This window comes from Lutra lutra, chromosome 3 (genome assembly GCF_902655055.1).
Source record: "Lutra lutra chromosome 3, mLutLut1.2, whole genome shotgun sequence".
NCBI lineage: Eukaryota > Metazoa > Chordata > Mammalia > Carnivora > Mustelidae > Lutra > Lutra lutra.
This window is the reverse complement of record NC_062280.1, coordinates 16,416,932-16,436,033: the sequence shown is the minus strand read 5'-3', so window position 1 is coordinate 16,436,033 and position 19,102 is coordinate 16,416,932. Positions and strand designations below refer to the sequence as shown.

Sequence of the window (19,102 nt, the reverse complement as noted above, 5' to 3'; positions counted from 1 at the left end):
AGCCAGCTCTGCTTTCTGATTCTAAATTTCTGTTTCTCCTGCTTCCTCTGCTGGGGTTGGGCTATCAAATTTTCACCTGTAGTGAGAGGCTTTCCTAGGGAGTCGGGGTAAGTGGCGTTGGCCAAGGATTCTGTACATCCACCCATGCCTCTCTGGGCTTGCATTCCATATCGTGAATGCAAGAGATTATTAGATAGCCAATTTGAAAAGAGGTGGATTGTGATTTTATCTAAGCTTGATATTGTATCCACAGATCTTGGGTAAATTTGATAGATCACTAAACATTTAGAAGTAACACTTCTAATTACTTCTCAATCTAAATTTACAAAAAAGTAAGGTCAAACAAAGTCTGGAGGAACCTTCTTTCCATACTAGATACGTAAACTATCAGAAACTCTTCAGACTGCAGAGATGATGTCAGGGAAAAAAAAAAAAGTGATGCTCTCTTTTTCACTGACATTATTTTTAAAAAGGAAAAAATGGGAGCATGTATTTTTTTCCCCAGCAATATCCAAAGCGTACATTCTCATCTGCTCTGCAGCACAATACCAATTAGGCGCCTTGTATTTGATGTGAAAGTACATTAAGGAAATAGGTACACCTGTACCCAAACAGCCCTAATCCTTTGCTAGGATTTTAAGACTACCTCATTTTTTTTCACCTGACTCAACAGCAGTGAAGTCCCTTTAAAACCAAGATTACATATAATAAAAGCTGTTTCTGTGTCTAGTAAATGGATTATAGTTAAAAGGGCACTGCCAGGATAGTTAAAAAGAATTCTCTAAAGGAAGAGCTCTGTAGGACAAATGATTTCCCTCAGCACCATTCATGGGAACATCCTTCCTATAATTAGGTCTTGGACAAGGCTGGGGTGAGACATTTTCTTCTGGCCCTTCATAAACTTGCTACTTTTTGGCGTTTAATACAATGGGCATCAGTGAAATCTGAGAAGGGAAGACCTTCTTCATTAACAAACAGACCAAATGCCTAGACTATTTCAAAATAAGAAGATTGCTGCAGGAGACAGAAAGTGAAACAGAAATAGAGACGTGAAAGTCATCCCTTAACGTTATCAATGTAAATAATATTATTAATTTCTGGGAGACCAAGCAGCAAGTGTTCTTTGAGAATCAAAATGGATAAGAGAATGTACCAGATATTATTAATACAAGGAACACAAAGGAAATAAAAATCTTCTGGTCCATGTCACACAGAACTTACAATCTATTTAGGGACGTAAGTCCCTTATGGAATGAGTAATTATAAAACAAAGCAAATTAGCAAACCAAGGTTGAGTTCCAACAGAAAACAGGGCAAATAAATGGACAGAAGGTCCACAAAGACTTTTGGAAATTCGAACAGTCCAAAAAGATCTTACAGAAAAGGAAGAATGTAAATTTTACCCGAGTTCACTAAATCACTTACATTCCAGGGCAGTTGGTACACACACACAGACATACACAGACACACACACACACACACACACCCCCCAGAGAGTGCAGAAAAACAAAAGAGAGAAACACATAAACACACATAAATTAGCCTAGTACAAACAGCACTGAGGACACACAGGAGAAGAAACACTGAAGCCAGGATCCCTCTGGGAGCGCTGTGGTTCAGTTCGGGAGGACACAGGAGCCACTGACAAGAGGAGCCCAACACAGAAGCGGCCATAAAACAATGTGTCTCAACTGCAAAAATTCAATGTATGGCCACTGAAGTTTCCTCTCACGCCTTTTCCAGTTTATCATCAGAAGAAAAATCTAATTAAAATAAGATATTTGCAACAGGGTTACTCCCAAGTAGGTGGCAAAATATGTTACAACTTTTTGGAATATTCCATTTAGTATTTTGTTTTGATTTTAAGAAATGAAAACAAAAAAAGATGGGTTTTTGCCAGCTACTTTATAAAAAAAAAAGAAAGAAAAAGAAAAAACCTTCACCATAGTTACTCATAAGATTTGTCTGCCTGTTGTTTTCTCTATTTTGAAACACATTCAAATCACAGGTATTGAGTTGACTGTCTAGCAAAGGCCAAGAAGAAACCCCAGAGCCAGCAGTGGCAACCGGAACTCCAACAGCCTTGGTGCCTGACACTAATTTACAGAGACGCATGAGGAACTCTTGGGAATGAAGCGTCTGCTAATTAGGCCACCATGAACAGATTCCCAAACCTTGACAAAGTTTTTCCAAACATCTGATGAAGAACTTTGATTTATGGGCTGTTCAGGTAAAGCCTGAACAGATGGTATCTTTTCATAATAACGGACACATGCATTTGTTAAGGATCTTAATCTATAGGAAACGCGGAGCTCTGCGGAGGAAAACAGAAGAGTTTTAGTCATCTACCTTATCTTTGTCTTCAACGACATCTGCCAAAACATCATCTGGGTCCAGGATTCCTCCATCTGTGTATTCTAAGTGATGAATCTTCACCCAGTAGCCCGGATCCTATGGTACAACAATCAACAAGTTTCATGACGTAGACTCTAAAAATACAGTTTAATTAAAAAAAAAAAAAAGTTGACAATTTAAAAAATGGGCTTTAGTAACGAAATGTTTGAACACCAAAAATAAATGTTACTTCTATTTCGATAAACATTTGCCATTTTTATCCTGTTTCAGGGAGATCAGTAAATCACAGCAGACCTATTTCATCAATTATCCTAGAAGATAAATTACAATGCAAAGATAAAAGTGCCACAGTTATTTGAAAAGTGTATTCAAGAAATTTTTTATAACTTTCATTTAGGTAATCCCAAGAATACTTTGGGGGAAGAAAAAAGAACTTTTTGAGGGCACTCTTTGAAATGGGATTAGAAATTCAGACTGAGATTCCCAAAATTGTAGGCGAGGGGCGGGTGGTGGGGGGAATCAAAAGGCAGAAATCTTTGATGGCAACAGTTGTCAGTTTAGAATCTATCAATGGCACGGAGTAACCGCTGACCTCTTCATCTTTTTAAATCTCCACACTCCATGCCTGTCCTCCCCAACATTTGACGTCACATAGAGCAAGAGCTCTACACAGCAGCGACTTGAACTGTGTTTGGAGCTGAACGAGGAGTTCGCTGAACAGGAGAAGAGATTTAGGAGATTTCCAAGTACTATTTTAAAAACCTGCTTAGGAAAGTAAGCTTAAGGGAAAGGATTGTTTTCTCAATTTGATATGTGGCTAAACACTCAGATGCTACAGCTCAGGATTAAATGATGCAGCCGCCTACTTCCAGAAAGGACACGAAGGTCAACCAGAATAATGAGGCAAATACATGAACCAATGAATGAAGAAAAACATTAGCAAGTTTTTTACCAGAATACCTGAGCTATTATCAATTTGGCTCTGTGATTCTTAGAAAGCTTCTCAAAGTGCGAATAATTCTTCTAGGATAAAGTGCTAAGCCTTTATCGTATGAATCTTTAGAAGGGATAAGAACTAACATAGTCCAGAATTCAACTGCAATTTTACAAAAACTAATAGAAATGGTTGTCACACAGGCTCCTTTTTACCTGGTCCCCAATAAAATGCAAGAACATACTATTAAATAAAAGTAATGCTTTCAAAGCATCTATGCAGAGGGCTACTGAAATGTAGCCCAAGTATATAGCTTTTTAGTAATCTGACTTGGTAAAGCCATAGGCTTAAAAAAAAAATCCAAAGGAATTCTCCTTTGACATTTCAAAAATTAAGTTTTCTATAGAGTACCTGAAAAGCTATTCCAAGTAAAATGAAAGGAATTTCATTGCGTCTAATACTAGCTTTATAAATGGAAACACTGATGATTGGGAAACTTGAACCACCTGATTCTCTTACCCAGAGAGATCACAAAGATAGGAGCAGTCACTGTATAACCAGGTAAAGAAAAGCACAGCACACCCGTCATTCAGATTCTTTAATCCGAGATCCTTACCAATTCAAGGTGATTGTGCTATAAAAGGTGAGCTTTATAATAGTTCAGAATAGTACAATAGACTGGATTCTAAATAAGGAGAATACTAGAGTAGATAAAACACTACATAACAGCCATTGGACTGTACAGAAAGAACTCCCCCTACAATCTTTGGGAATTCAGTCTTTTGGCTATGGCCATGCCATCAGCAATGTATTTTTTTCCAAATATACCCAGGACTTCTAATTGAATTCTACAGGGTATTACATTTTCCTTGTCAAAATTGCCTTCTTACAAAGGGAGTTCAATTTAATTAATTTCTATTAATATCCATTGAGTTGGTTTTTGCTATATTACAGCACTGTAGATGAAATCTGTTGATTCTAACCATGTTTGTAAAAGGTGATGTATTCTGAAGAGTTCTGAAGAGTTTGCTTTTTTATATATATATATTCAATTAATTGAAAGCAGATAAATATCTATTAAGTTGTCTCCTTTTTTCTCATGCTCAGTTTATAAAAGCAGATTTTATCACCTAAGACAGAGGTAAACAACTACCCCCAACTATTGCAGTGTAAGTTAAAATGTGCCTGTGTTCCTGCCTAGAGGTAGGAACACAGAGGAGAAAACCAAGGATTCGGATTTAAAATAGGAAAACTCGGGGCACCTGGGTGGCTCAGTGGGTTAAAGCCTCTGCCTTCGGCTCAGGTCATGGTCCCAGTGTCCTGGGATCGAGCCCCACATCGGGCTCTGTGCTCTGCGGGGAGCCTGCTTCCCCCTCTCTCTCTATCTGTCTGCCTCTCTGCCTACTTGTGGTCTCTGTCTGTCAAATAAATAAATAAATAACTCTTTAAAAATAATAATAAAATAAAATAGGAAAACTCAGGAGGTAAGAGGGGATGGGATGTGACCAGTAGCACAGGAAGGAGCAGATAGGTGGCAGCATGATGGGGTTCTTAAGTCACACAGCATTTTGCCATCACTCATGCTTGCAGGATCTAAGACTTTCTGGAAGATAAGAACTAGGAGTTGCAACTATGACATTTATCTCTAATCTTCTAATTGTGATTCCAAGGAGTACCGAAAAAAGTCCCACAGTACTAAATCAAGTAAAAAAGTTATTTTGAACATTTTAGAATCATATATTCAATCCAAAAAACTTTTTAAGTGAACTACATATCACTAGAATATTAAAAAACTGCAATTCTAATATGACCATCTCACATCGATACTGCCATTTTGTACACTTCAGAAAAGAGGAGACTCACGATGAGCACACATCCAATCCTGAACAAAAACAGACAAGCTCTATCAAAGTCATCTCAGTTAATATTTTACATGTCCAAGGGAGGTAAATCAACAAACACAGCACGTACTAACTGTGATTTTGTCTCCATGGCATTTCGGGCATGGAGCTATAGATCATTTTAAAAATATACATACAATATTAGCAGCCAACAGCCATTATAAGACCATAAATTCACCTTGACTCCTTTATGCATGTAAAAACTTCAACCATTACCTTGCAGTCAGGATTTTGCATTTCATTTACTTAGTTTTATTACCACCAGGAATAAAACTGACCGAACATGAAAAGATGTTCACATATATGTCTAGTTTCACACAATTAATCAATTGGAAGGGTTTACCATGTTTTTCAGGATTGTGACATTAATTTACCTTTTGCACAAACATCTTAATATATAAAATGTAAATTATTTTGAAAATATCTCTAGTAAATGTGTTATACAATAAATCTCATAACTTACATTTTTAGGTTCTTAAAGTATTGAAAAATAACAAACATTGCTTCCTCTGAGAGTATCTTATCATAAATTTCAAATAATATACAGTTAACTTAAACACTACTGGAATCTTAAAATTAAAAATAGCCACAAGGATGAACTGGAAAAGGAAACAAATGCATATGCATTATGGAAAGAAGACCATTTTACAGAGAACTTCTAATGATCAATGTAGAAACTGTTCCAAAAAGGCATAGATATTAGTAGCAATAAACATCCTTCACTGTGGGTAAAGGACATGAAATTTGACCCTAATACCTTAGAAAATCTCTACTGGCCAGGGTTTTGAAGAACAGTGATTTTCCATCTGCAGTATCGGGAGAAGTAGACTGTCAAGCCAGATACTACAGTGCTATTGATTACCAAGCACTGAGATTATGTCAACCATCAAAAGAGGGAAAACATGGGTGGTTCTCAACAAAATGCTTCTAGTCCAAAAAGAAAAAAAAATAGCCTGCAATGGCAGCTAAGCCCAAAAGTGAAATGAGCACTATAAAAGAAAAGCCAATGTTGGAAAAGAGCTATTTTATCAGCGGTGGCCAATTACAGAGCTCAGTAGTGCAGCTGGTTTCTTGGTGACTTAATTTTTTTCACACAAATAATCTCACCCATTGGGACAGAAGAACAATTGTAAAAATTAAAGTTAATGGAAAATTAAAAATCTTCTATGTAGAATTTAATTTCATGAATTTTGTGGAAAAATATTCACAAAATAAGATTTCAACATTTTGATCATTATCATCGTAGCAGATAACTTTAGTAGTTACTATAGGCCAAGTGCTATAGGTACTGTGAGTTTTGTATGATTAGCCTCTTTAACCTCGAACAGCCTCATGAAATAGTTATCAATCCATTTTTTAGATGAGAAAACCAAGTCACAGGTAGGTGAATTGACTTACCCAAGGTTAGATGCTTAATAAACAGCAGAGCCAAAATGTTCTTCTTTAAACATAGAAAACAAGTGATTTTAAAAAAAATAATAACAACACAAGTACCTAAGAATAAGGCAAGGGGATCAAATCCATCTCTGCTGCTCCTTAAGTATACGGACCCAGGCAAGTCACCATTCCTCTAGGCCTCAGTTGCTTCATCATTATTAAACATGGAGGCTGTCTGGCCGTCTGCACAATGCAGCACATTCAAGTCCAAATGTAGAGGACACAACAGGGCAGTAAGAGAAGGCCCCAAAATCCTTCCCTAAGTGTGTCAGAGTAAGATGCCCCAGAATAGCACCCAGGAAAGAGACAGTAGTCAGAACAGGTCTAGAGACTGTTTGGGGGCAGGTAGAGAGCAAGAGTTTGAATCACCAACAACACACAGTGTAGGGAAAAAGCAGTTCCTGAAAATGATGCCTGAGCAAAGCCTACGAGAGCAGCACTGACACCTGAAAGGATAGAATTAACCAGAAAAGGCTGTAATAGTTACTGAGATTATGAGCTGGCCCTGACTTAGAACACTTCTCCAACTTCCTGAAAAAGATTAACCAATGCAAATTTGAGAAAAGGGTATAACAAGAACATGAGTTGATGCCCCTTTAATCAAGTATGTTTCTAAAGAACTCAGAAGAACTAGAATGGCACTAAGGGTTTTTAAATGCTAAGTTGAAAGTAACACCCAGCAAATTCAACAGAATTATAAGCCTCAATTTATGTAAACAATGAAGGTGAATCAGTCCACCTGTAAATTTACTCACAGTTTGAAAAACCTATCATCCTACCAAAAGAAGCTTGATATAGCCACACCAACATCAGATGAAGGAGACTTTAAGAAACATTACTAAAGGTAAAGGGGAACATTTCACAATGATAAAAGGGTCAATGCTATGTTAAGAAAACAATCCTAAACCTATGTACCTGATAACATAACTCAAACACATATTGCCAAAATGGACAGATATTTTTTTAAAAATCTACTTAACTATAGAGAAAGGATGGTTATTGGAGGGAAGGCGTAGGGGTGGGCTAAATGGGTGATGGGTATAATCATCACTTGTTGTGATGAGCAGTGTGTGTTGTATGTAAGTGATAAATCACTAAATTCTACATCTGAAACTAATATTACACTACAGGTAAACTAACTGAAATTTTTAAAAAACTTGAAAAAGAAAAAAATAATTAAAAAATATATGCAAAAATCACAGTGAGACTTTTTTTTAAACATAGTGAACATTTTTTTTAATTGGGCTTTATGTATATAATCAATAAAGTCAAAGTAATATATAAACATCACAGTACAAAAAAGATAACATATGAATGTTTTTACTCCATGAAAAAAAAAAATATATATATATTTTATTTTTACCATTTTATTTTTTTTCATGTTCCAAGATTCATTGTTTGTGTACCACACCCAGTGCTCCATGCAATATGTGCCCTCCTTAATACACACAACCAGGCTCACCCATCCCCCCAACTCCCTCCCCTCCATAACCCTCAGTTTGTTTCTCAGAATCCATAGTGTCTCATCTTTCGTCTCCCCCTCCAATTTACCCCAATTCACTTTCCTTTCCTTCTCCCAATGTCCTCTACAGTGAGACTTTTGATAGGAAACAAAGATACAAACTATCTGACGAATACAACTAACAAACTGACCTAATTTATTTAATTCCATATATACAAGACACTGTATCCCCAAATTACAAAATACATTCTCTACAAGTGCACATAGAATTTATAATCAACTTCAAAAGTTTGGAATCACTCCGAATATATTCTCTGACCAAAGCTGAATTAATTCCAGAAAGATATCTAGAAAATGTCTGGCTATTTGGAAATTAGGAAATACAGTTCTTAATTATCCATATATGAAAAATAAAGTAAGAAAACAGTTTTTAACCTAAAATAATTAAAACAAAACAAAAAAAAAAAAATTGTGGGATGCAGCTAAAGCAGTGCTTATTGGCAAATGTATGGCCTTTAGAGCAAATAAGCAAAAAAGAAAAGCTAAATTCAAGAAGCCAGAAAAATAATAGCTAGTCAAATCCAAACACAAAAGGAAGGAAATAAAGAGGGGATAAAAGAACAAAGTTCATTCTATGAACATAATAAAACTGACAAAAACCTATTAAAATTGATCTAAAAAAAAAATTTATACTGTCAAAGAAAAAGGCAGGTGCAACACCACCATAGACCCTACAGATATTAAAAAGATTTGGGAAAAAAATAGACTTATAAAATTGACATGAAAATGAACAAATTCTTTGAAAAATACAAATTACCAAAATTGACAAAAAGTAGAAAACAGAAACACAAAGATAACAGTTAAATTTTAAGAACCAGACTCAGGTAAGCTCACAGATAGTATCTTCTTAATGTTTTAAGGAAGAAAGAATGTCAATCTCATATAAATACTTCTAGAAACTAGAAGAGAAAAATTTTCCCGACTCCCTTTTTATAAGGACAGCATAACATTGATACCAACACCTTACAAGCATATTACCAGTTATAAAATTCATTAAAAATGGATACAGCAGCAAAAATCTTAAATAAAACATGTGTAAACCAAAATTCAGTGATATATGTAAAGGATGATACACCAGGACCATGTGGGATTTATTTTCTTAATGTAAGAGTGGTTTAAAATCCAAAAATCTTATTCATCAGATGAATAAAGGGGAAAAAAGGATAAAAATTAGATGGTGATCACAATGGATGCACTTGGGAATATTCACCCAATTCATAATAAAAAATACCTTAGCAATCTCACAACATAATACTATGAATTTCACAGCATAACACTGATCAAAAAAGAGCCAAGTACAAAAAAGTACATCTCTGATTCCATGAACAAGCTCAAAAACAGGCTGAATTAATTCACAATCTTAGAAGTCAGGAGACCCGTTTACCCCTTGAGAGGGAAAGAGCCACAAAGGAGCCTCTGGAGGAATGTTCTATTTCTTGATGTGTGCACTGGCTGCACTTACTTGTGCACTTTCCTGTAGGTGTGCTACATTTAAAAAATATTTATATAAAGGGGTGCCTGGTGGCTCAGGCCGTTAAGCGTCTGACTCTTGATTTCAGCTCAGGACATAATCACAGGGTTTAAAGATCAAGCCCCACATCCAGCTCTGCTCTTGGCATAAAACTGCTTAAGATTCTCTCTCTCCCTTGCTCTTACACATGTTCTCTCTCTCTCTCAAAGAAAAAAAATGTTTAGAGACGTCAAGTTGGCTCAGTCAGTTAAGTATCTGCCTTCAGCTGAGGTCATGATCCTGGGGTCCTGGGAATAAGCCCCACATGGGGCCCCCTGCTCAGTGGGAAGGCTGCTTCTCCATCTCCCTCTGCTGCTCCCCCTGCTTGTGCTCTCTCGCTCTTGCTCTCACTCTTGCTCTCTCAAATAAATAAAATCTTAAAAAAAAAAAAGAAGATTTACATAAAGGAACTTTCTGCTTCGGAAAATGTGATTTCTTCTTTCAAACTGAAATACCTAGTTTCCCTTTACACGTGACCATTTTTACAATTAAATAAATGAATACTACTAAAAAGCTATTTAGAACAGGTTTCCTTAGAAATATAAGAACAAATTTTTAGGAGAAGAAAGGAATGTCAAAGTGCCAAAAGACAGGGAGGCCCAGTTAACCCACCAACAGGAAATGTAGTTCACTGACCATCAATTATTTAAAAACTTCCAAGGCCCAAAGAAGAGGCTTAATGAACCATAGGCTTAAGTGAGTTAACAGTGTGACAAATATGTTAAAAATGTTACCATGATCTTGGGCTATGACAACAGTACTGTGGACTACTGTGGAACAGAGCAAGTAACACTCTCATTCTCTAAGTGATCACCCACATTTAACGCATTTTTTTCAAAATTTAAGGGATGATCATTAACAAAGAGTAGAACACCAATATGGAGGATGGAAATAGGGCCAGCTCACTCATGGTAAGATGTGATTTTTTAAAAATTATTTTCATTAACATATAATGTATTATTTGCCCCTGGGATAGAGGTCTGTAAATCATCAGTCTTACACAGTGATGTGATTTATTTTTGTTTAAACGAAAGAACACAAAGGGAAACACTTTCGCCATTTCAAATATAGGAGAATCACAGTTTATAAGGCACTGGGCTCTTCAAGTTATCAAAGACAGAAATCTTTTATTGTTAAAATCATCATTCGTCATCTCTCAGGGAGACATCATCTCTCAAGTCCAACACTTCTTGTTTTTCAACCAGGAAATTATTATATTTTCAGTTAAGCATGAGATAAAATATGTGGGTTATGTTGGAGACAACATTCTGTGAAAAATGCTTATCTTAAACACTTAAAATCATATTCAGCAGAGACAGACTCAAACACTACCATAATCATATGGAAATTGAAACAACAGAGGTAGTAGCAGAGTCACTTTGTGCTTCCTCTCGAATACAAGCTCATTGCTCATGTAAGTCAAATTAGCTACACTACTCAAATTCTTATCCCCCTACTTTCTTTGGTTGAGCTTTTATAGGTGAACTTGTAAGAGTTAAATGACCATCTCAGTCAGAGTCCCACCAAATTAAAAGGCTGTCATGCACAAGAAAGATTTGCCATGTTCTGTACTGCTCCAGAAGAGTTACATAAACAATAGAGAGGCATACTGAATTGGCGCATGAGAAAGACCTTTCACAAGGAGCTGTGCATGAATGGAGTAGGTTGTATGAAGAAGTAGTGAGTTCCTCATTCCTGTAAGGAGTCAAGCGAAGGCTACATCACCATCTGTCAAGGAGGCTACAGGGTAAGAATTGTGTGATCCTAAAAAGCCCTTCCAACTCTGACACCTGCAACATCTAGAACCTCAAAGCTCCTTTGGGCTTTGAACCTAAAGTTAGAGAAACTTCTCGTAAGAAGGAATCTCCCCTGTATCATAAAAAAGTGTTCCACATAGGGAATATAGTCAATGGTGGTGTAACAGCACAGTATGGCAACAGATTAGAGCTCTGCTGTGAGCTTAATGTGTCAAGTTGTTGAATCACTATGTTGTACACCTGAAACTTATGTAACATTGTGTGTCAACTGTACTTCAATAAGGGAAAGTGTTTTCAGAGGTTCAGCATGATTCCAAAATTATTATGCAACTCTGAGCAGAAAGTCTGAGCAAAACACCAAAATTTACACTTTTCAATCTATCAGTTGTTCTTGGGTCTTGCCATATAACCTGAAAATACACTAATTTATAAACATCTTTAAGGAAAAAGATCTTCTATTTCCAAAGTAACAGAATTACTCAGAGAAACAAAAATGTGAGAATGTTATATTACTTTCATTTATAAATAGGCTAATTTCTCATTCTAAAAAGGTCTTCCCCACCCCTACCCGCAAATGTGGGGTTTTCAATCCTTGACTAGTAAAGTCATAAATTCAAAAACCCATAGGAATCTACTGGCTCACAGACCATCTAGAGTTCTCACACTTTATGGTGGGGGGTTTAGGTGAGAGACACTGCAATACACAAAGATTAAATCACAAAGAAGATTGTGGTTGGCTTGGCTTGTGATATATTATCTTTAACAAAAGTAGTCTCAGTATAAAAACACCAACAATTCCAGGATAAATTTTCAATTTTATCTCATAATCCAAGTTCTGACAATACTATTTATTCTCCTCTTCAAGAAGGAAGAAAAATATTTAAGTATCAAGGCATATACTTCACTTTCTAATTCATATTATCAACAAAATATTTAAAAAGAATCTTAATCACCCTATGTCATTTTTCATTCAGCTTTATGAGGTAACCATAATCTCAGCAGCTTTCTTTGTATTAAGGACTTTAAAGGTTTCTTTTTCATCCTGGAATTAACCTAAACTTATTTGAGAGTGGGGAAAAAATGGTCCAGATATCTAAGTTCTTTTTTTTTTAATAAAGGACAATTTTTAATTATTTTCAAATCTACTGCCTACATTATCACAGCATACTCTCTTTATAAGAATATGGAAATGAAATTTCCTTTTTCTAGGATCTAAGTGTTAAATGCATAAAAGCATAAAAGCCTTATATAAATCTTCAGGATTAAATACATTACAATCTTAAAACCAAAGTTCAATCGGGAAAATCAAATGTTAAATTCTGAAATTAGCAAAAACTGCACTTGTATCTTAATTGATAGATCTATTTCAAAAGCTTCCCAGTATGAAAGACTTCCAAAACATTAAACCATTACTAATTTAGTAATGCTAAAATAGTGTTTCAAAAACAATTTTAAAGAAAACAGCTGATTTTTTTTTTTTAAATCATGCTTCCGTTCATTGTTTTCAGTGAAATTTATAGTCCAAAGACCTGGATGCCAAGGTTTTAGAATCTTGTGTGGTCCAAAGGAACGTAAAGCCTACAGCCAAAGAAGGGAAGCAGCCATGTCCCCAAAGAAAAGGATCAGCTATAATTTTTTTTAAAATTATTACAAAACCCTAGAAAGCATTCTGCTACAAAATGAATTTTAATAGGAATTTGAGAATACAAACTCATACAACTCAAGATTTACTCAATGCAGCCAATTAAATCCCAGGATTCTTGAGGCTAAGATGCTGGCATCCGTGTAAAGTAATTCCAAAGAAAAGCTCTGACAGACACGGACAGTTTTGTGTGTATCTTTATGAAAATATGAATGATGAAGTTTAAAGCATTCTATGGTACCCACCATAGTCTCTAGATCTCTACTCAAACACAAGCTTTATGCTCTGCCCCTGAAGAAATTAAGACACAGAGAACAGAATTTTAATTTACATTAGAAGAGTACGGCTGGCAGTGTTTATAAAAATGTAACTCGCAGAGAAACATGAAGACCTCATCGACTTTACTCCTGCTCACTGTTTGTAAGACTTCTTTTCAGTATGGCAGTGGTAGGAATGGTGAGGGATCAGTGGTCTCTGAAAGTACTGGGATACTATTACCCGCTAATGGTTAACTTTGGTTCCCCAACAACAGGGCCATTCCTCTCGAATGCTAGAGATGGGTCACTGATGAAGTTAAAAAGAACACAGAAAGTGCGGATAAGGAAGCAGGAGAAGCTGAGCTCAAGTACCCCCGGTTCAGAGTATTCAAACTGCACTACCCCATCCAACCCCAGAAATCTAGTGGCTGGATTTATCATCAGCCTTCCTCCCCAGCCAGTCTGCAGAGGCCATTAGGGCAACGTGTGCCTCCAAAACAGGAGCTACGGGAAACAAGAGGACCCAACGCATAAGACACGGAAAAGGAATTCCCCCCAAAAAACAGCAATAGCAGGGAGCCTGGGTGGCTCAGTGGGTTAAGCCTCTGCCTTCGGCTCAGGTCATGATCTCAGGGTCCTGGATCCAGTCCCGCATCGGGCTCTCTGCTTGGCGGGGAGCCTGCTTCCTCCTCTCTCTCTCTCTGCCTCTCTGCCTCCTTGTGATCTCTCTCTGTCAAATAAATAAGTAAAATCTTTAGGGGGGGGGGGGGGGAAACAGCGATAGCCATCAATCTAAAAGTCATGCAGGAGTACAGAGAGCGACCGATCTTGACCTGATCAGCACTATGAAGGGCTCCAGGGGTGATGTTCCCAAGGAAACACACAAAATTGTTAGATTTTAGGACAGTTTTAGATATAAAGAAAATGGTACTACAGAGTCATTTTATACAACCGTTAGAGAAAAGATAGCATGAGACTCAAAGAAAACTAAGTAAATAAAATAGATTGACTCCAGGAAAACAAAAATTTGCACAAAACACGAAGTAATCATAGGGATTGGCTCAAGAGTGAGCAGTATCTGCAGTTACATGAGTGAACTCAAAGAAAAAATTCCAACAATTTTGGGCAACCACGGGACAGAAAAAGTGAAGAAGGTAGAAGAAAGTCATGATTTTCAAGTCCCCTAAAAGGACGTGAGCAGATGGATGACTAGAGAGAGAGCAGCAGTCTTTACTTACAAATAAAAGCACACTGCTATCCCTTAATTCACAAATTGTTTAGAATTACGGAGGTAAATATCTCAAGAAGACTGCCAAAGGACTGAGAGCCGGTTCACAGGCCTTGGAGTCCCATTTGACTTTTCAAACTAGAAATAGACAAACTGCAGCTGACAAATCCCGCCCATCGTCTATTTTTGTAAATTCAGTTGAGTGAAATGCAGCCACGCTCACTGGTGGAGGCACTGTGAATGGCTGCTTCACACCACAGCGGCAGAGGTCAACAGCTCTCACAGAGCTCCGACGGCCTGCAAAGACGAAGATACTTACATTTGCCAACTCCTGCTTTAAACCATGCGCACGAATTACACTGACTGTAAAAAATGGTACAGAAGGGTGGCCCACCATATACTCCAGAAGCAACTCTTTGAGCTATCTTGTTTTAGTCTATTTGGATGTTAACTCCTCTCTAAATAAGCATTTCTCACGCTCTTACAGACTTTAGATGTCATCTTTTGAGCTTTGATATACTGATGGCAACTAAGTGCATTTAGGGATACCCAACTTTCTCATCCTTCTTCCTCCTAATATTTTTATTCAAATATATTCCCTTGAATGGCTTCTGCCTTTAATGAATAACTTAAACTTCTATTTTTAATTCTATCATCTAAAGACAGCATCTCTCCGCTCCCCAGAGTAAAAGAGGACATCACAGTTCTACTCTTCCCTCCTTCTGCCCTTTTACTTTCCATATCTGTCATCTCTGCCTTTACTTTTACATTATCGAAGTTGAAAACATTTATATTTCCTTCTGTAATGATAACCATGCTTTGTCTATAATTTGATTCCACAGGTTGAAAGCCAACGGCCAGTACATTTATGGCAGCCAAAGGAACAGTGTTCCCTGACAAACCAAATAGGAAGTGACTGTCTGTCATTCCTTACAGTGCTAATGTCATAACCCCTAAGCCCTTCAAACAAGAATGTTCAAATGTGTTCTCTTTGTTACAGTCTACCCTTTGCCAAAAATTATATTAGGATACTTTGATACGTAAGCTATGAGGGTTGATCTCAATGTAAAAAATGTGTAGATTATTCTAAAATATACTTTTATAATATTTGTTATATATAGTATATGTATAATTACATACATATGTGTCTGTGCAATATGTCTGTGGATATATATATATACATAAATTATATATACATATGTGTGTGTATATATATGTATATACATACAATCATTCAACAGTAAAATTATTCTCAACTTTATATAGGCAAGAAATATCACTCTTTTTGAGAACGAGCTTTGTTGCCTTTGATAACAAAGTAGAAATAGGCTAATTTTTCTAGGAAAATGTAAATGCCTGGTATCTAGAATATGCAAAGTCCTTCCTATAGCCCAATAGTAATAAAGAAGGATACTAATCATTTCCTATTCCTCTTAGAACAAATTACCACAAATGTAGTGCCTTACAACAAAGTTATTTCTTATAGTTCTGTATGTCTTAAGTCTGATGCGGGTCTCACTGGGCTAAAATCAAGTTGTCAGTGGAGCTGCATTCCCAGTCTGGGAGCTGTAGGACAAAATCCTTTCCTTGGCTTTTCTAGCTTCTAGTGGCTTCCCACATTCTTTGGCTCAGGGACTCCAACCTTTAAAGCTAGGAATGGCCAGTCCAATCTGACGTCTTCTGCTTCCTTCTTTCACGTGTAAGGACTCTGGAGATTACTTTGGGTCCATAGGGATAATGCAGGACAATCTCCCTATCTCCAAGTTAACTGACTAGCAGCTCTAATTCCATATGCTACCTTAATTCTCATTTGCCTTGTAACATAACATAGACACAGGAGCTGAGGACTAGGAAGTAGACAACTTTGGGAAAGCATTATTTTGCCTGGCAACAAGGTCAAATACAGTATATTGTCTTCTTTGTTTTTATGGTGTCTTAACAGGTCTATTACTCCAAATTAAGTACCAGTAAAACTCAGGGTGTTAGAAGACCCATCTCAGAGTTGTGTTTGGAATTGAAAAGGGTTACAATGTAGGCTAATGAAGTACCTAGAAGACACATCTTCAGAAATTTTCAAGATTAATTTAGATGCCTAGCCTTCATGAAATGTTGGGTCACATTCAATTTCTGGCCTAACATTCCAGGTACTGCTACCCAAGAGGGGCATTAGTTTTTAAACAGTCCAAGAAACAAGAGAGATACAAAATACAGAATAAAAAATACTAGGATGGAAATAAAATCTAAAATTGGGTCAATGATAATTTCATCTGAAGCACAGAGGCACTAAACAATCAGACCAGAGGCCAGTCAGGAAGGCCAACCTGATGTCACCAGTCAGCTATGTCAGCCCACCCATTTGACCCCTAGAGCCACACTTACCAGCAGAAAAGTACTTCCAGCCTCTCCTCTGTTCTGCTTACTTGGTCCTTTCAGATTGGAGAAAGGATTAGATTACTCCCATGGAGAGTAACGTTTCATTACTTAGAAGTAATGAAGTAATTACTTAGTAGAAGTAATTACTAAGTAATTACTTAGTAGAAGTAATTACTAAGTAATTACTTAGTAGAAGTAATTACTAAGTAATTACTTAGAAGAAGGCTTACTTATTTATACCTCTTTCCACAATGGACATGGAAGTTTATCATCAAATCGTCCCTTGCTTTCTTTTTTCTATACATGAATAACCAAAATTTTGACTTTCTTCATAACTATCACATGAAGTATACTTTTTCTTGTTCTTCTAGAAAACTTTTATAAATCTTTCACCTGCTAAAAGACAGAGTCCAAAATATAAAATGCACAGCCTAAGTCACAGTGGGAATTTCAAGATTATACTACAGAAGCAATGCCTTTTCACTATTTGTGACTCCCCGTGGAAGGCAGGAGCTGACAAAAACAACACCACCACCACAAACAGGTACTACTTGGGAGTCAAGAAACTACAAGGGGTGCCTGGGTGGCCTAGTGGTTGAGCATCTGCCTTCAGCTCTGGTCATGATCTCAGGGTCCTGGGATCAAGCCCCACATCGTGCTCCCTGCTCTGCAAGGAGCCTGCTTCTCCCTCCCCCACTTTTCCTTCTTGTGTTCCCTCTCTTGCTGTCTCTCTCTTTGTCAAATAAATAAATAAAATCTTTAAAGAAAAATACAAGATACCTGGAGAATCAGGAAAAATTTATAAGACGCATGAAAAGCAATGCTTTGCAGAAATTTATAGAATTGAATACAAATATTAGAAAAGGAAAATAGACCTAAAGTCAATAATCTAAGTTTCCACTTTGGAAACTAGAAAAAAAAGGAGCAAATAAAAAATAAACAGAAAAATTATAGCACAAATCAATGAAATTAACAAAGTAATCAACAGAGAAAAATCAATAAATCCAAGTTGATTCTTTAAGATGACCAATTAAATTGTTAAGCCTCTAATTATGCTAAGAAAAAAGAGAGGACTCAAATTACTAATATCAGAAAGAAGAGAGAGGAGAGCTCCTATGGATATCAAAATTATAAGAGACTATGAGCAACTCTATGTACATAAATTTGATAATCTTAATGAAATGGATCAATTCTTCATTAGACACAATATGCCAAAACTCACACAAGAAGAAATACACAATGTGACTAGACCTGTACCTATTATGTTGGATGGATCATTGATAGTTTTCCAAAAAAAGAAAGCACCAGGCCAAGATGGGTTCACTGGTGAATTGTGCCAACGCATTTAAGAAAGAAATAATGAAAATTATCTTAAAAAGCTAAATAATCCTCTAAAATCACTGTCAGAGGACTGAAGCAGAGGGAATATATCCTAACTCATTCTATGAGGCCAGCATTACACCCTAATATTAAAACGAGACAAAGACATCAAAGAAAACTAGAACCAATCTCTCTGAAGTAAAATTGAATCCAACTAAGAATGAAAAAACTGTGTAGTACGACCACCAACTAAGATTTATCCTAGGTATGCAAGGCTGGTGTAACATTCAAAAATCAATTAATGTAGGGATGCTTGGGTGGATCAGTCGATTAAGTACCTGCCTTTGGCTCAAATCATGATCCCAGGGTCCTGGGATCAAGTCTCAGATTAGGCTCCTTGTTCAGTGAGGAGTCTGCTTCTCCCTCTCCCTCTGTCTCCTGCTCTCCCTGCTCATTCTCTCTGGCAAGTAGATAATTAAAAAAAAAAAAAAATCAATGAAATCCATCACATCAATATGCAAAAGTCACATGATCATATCAATAAATGCAGAAAAAGTATTTGATAAAATCTAATATTCATTCATGATAAAAATTCTCAGTAAATTAGGATTAGAGAGGAGCTTCCTCAACTTCATAAATATCTACAAAAAAATCTACAGCTAACATCATACTTGGTGGTGAGAAACTGGAAGTTTCCCACTAAGACCAAATACAAGGCAAGAATGCTCCTTCTCACCACTCCTTTTCAACTTATACTGTAAGTATTAGCTAATGCAATAAAACAAAAAGAAAAACTAAAAGGCATACAGATTAGGAAGTTCAAAATAAAACTGACTTCATTCACATAGGACATGATTGTCAATTCC

At 36.6% G+C, this 19,102-nt stretch overlaps 1 protein-coding gene across 4 annotated transcripts in view; it reads right to left on the bottom strand.

The window, feature by feature from the left end:
- PARD3B (par-3 family cell polarity regulator beta) overlaps window positions 1-19,102 on the bottom strand; it is a 1,059,813-nt gene that overhangs the window by 901,008 nt on the left and 139,703 nt on the right. For all 4 annotated transcript variants that reach the window (XM_047720837.1, XM_047720838.1, XM_047720840.1 and 1 more), the window contains exon 2: window positions 2,350-2,451. In XM_047720837.1, the coding sequence (XP_047576793.1) occupies window positions 2,350-2,451 (102 nt within the window). The remainder of the gene's footprint in view (window positions 1-2,349; window positions 2,452-19,102) is intronic.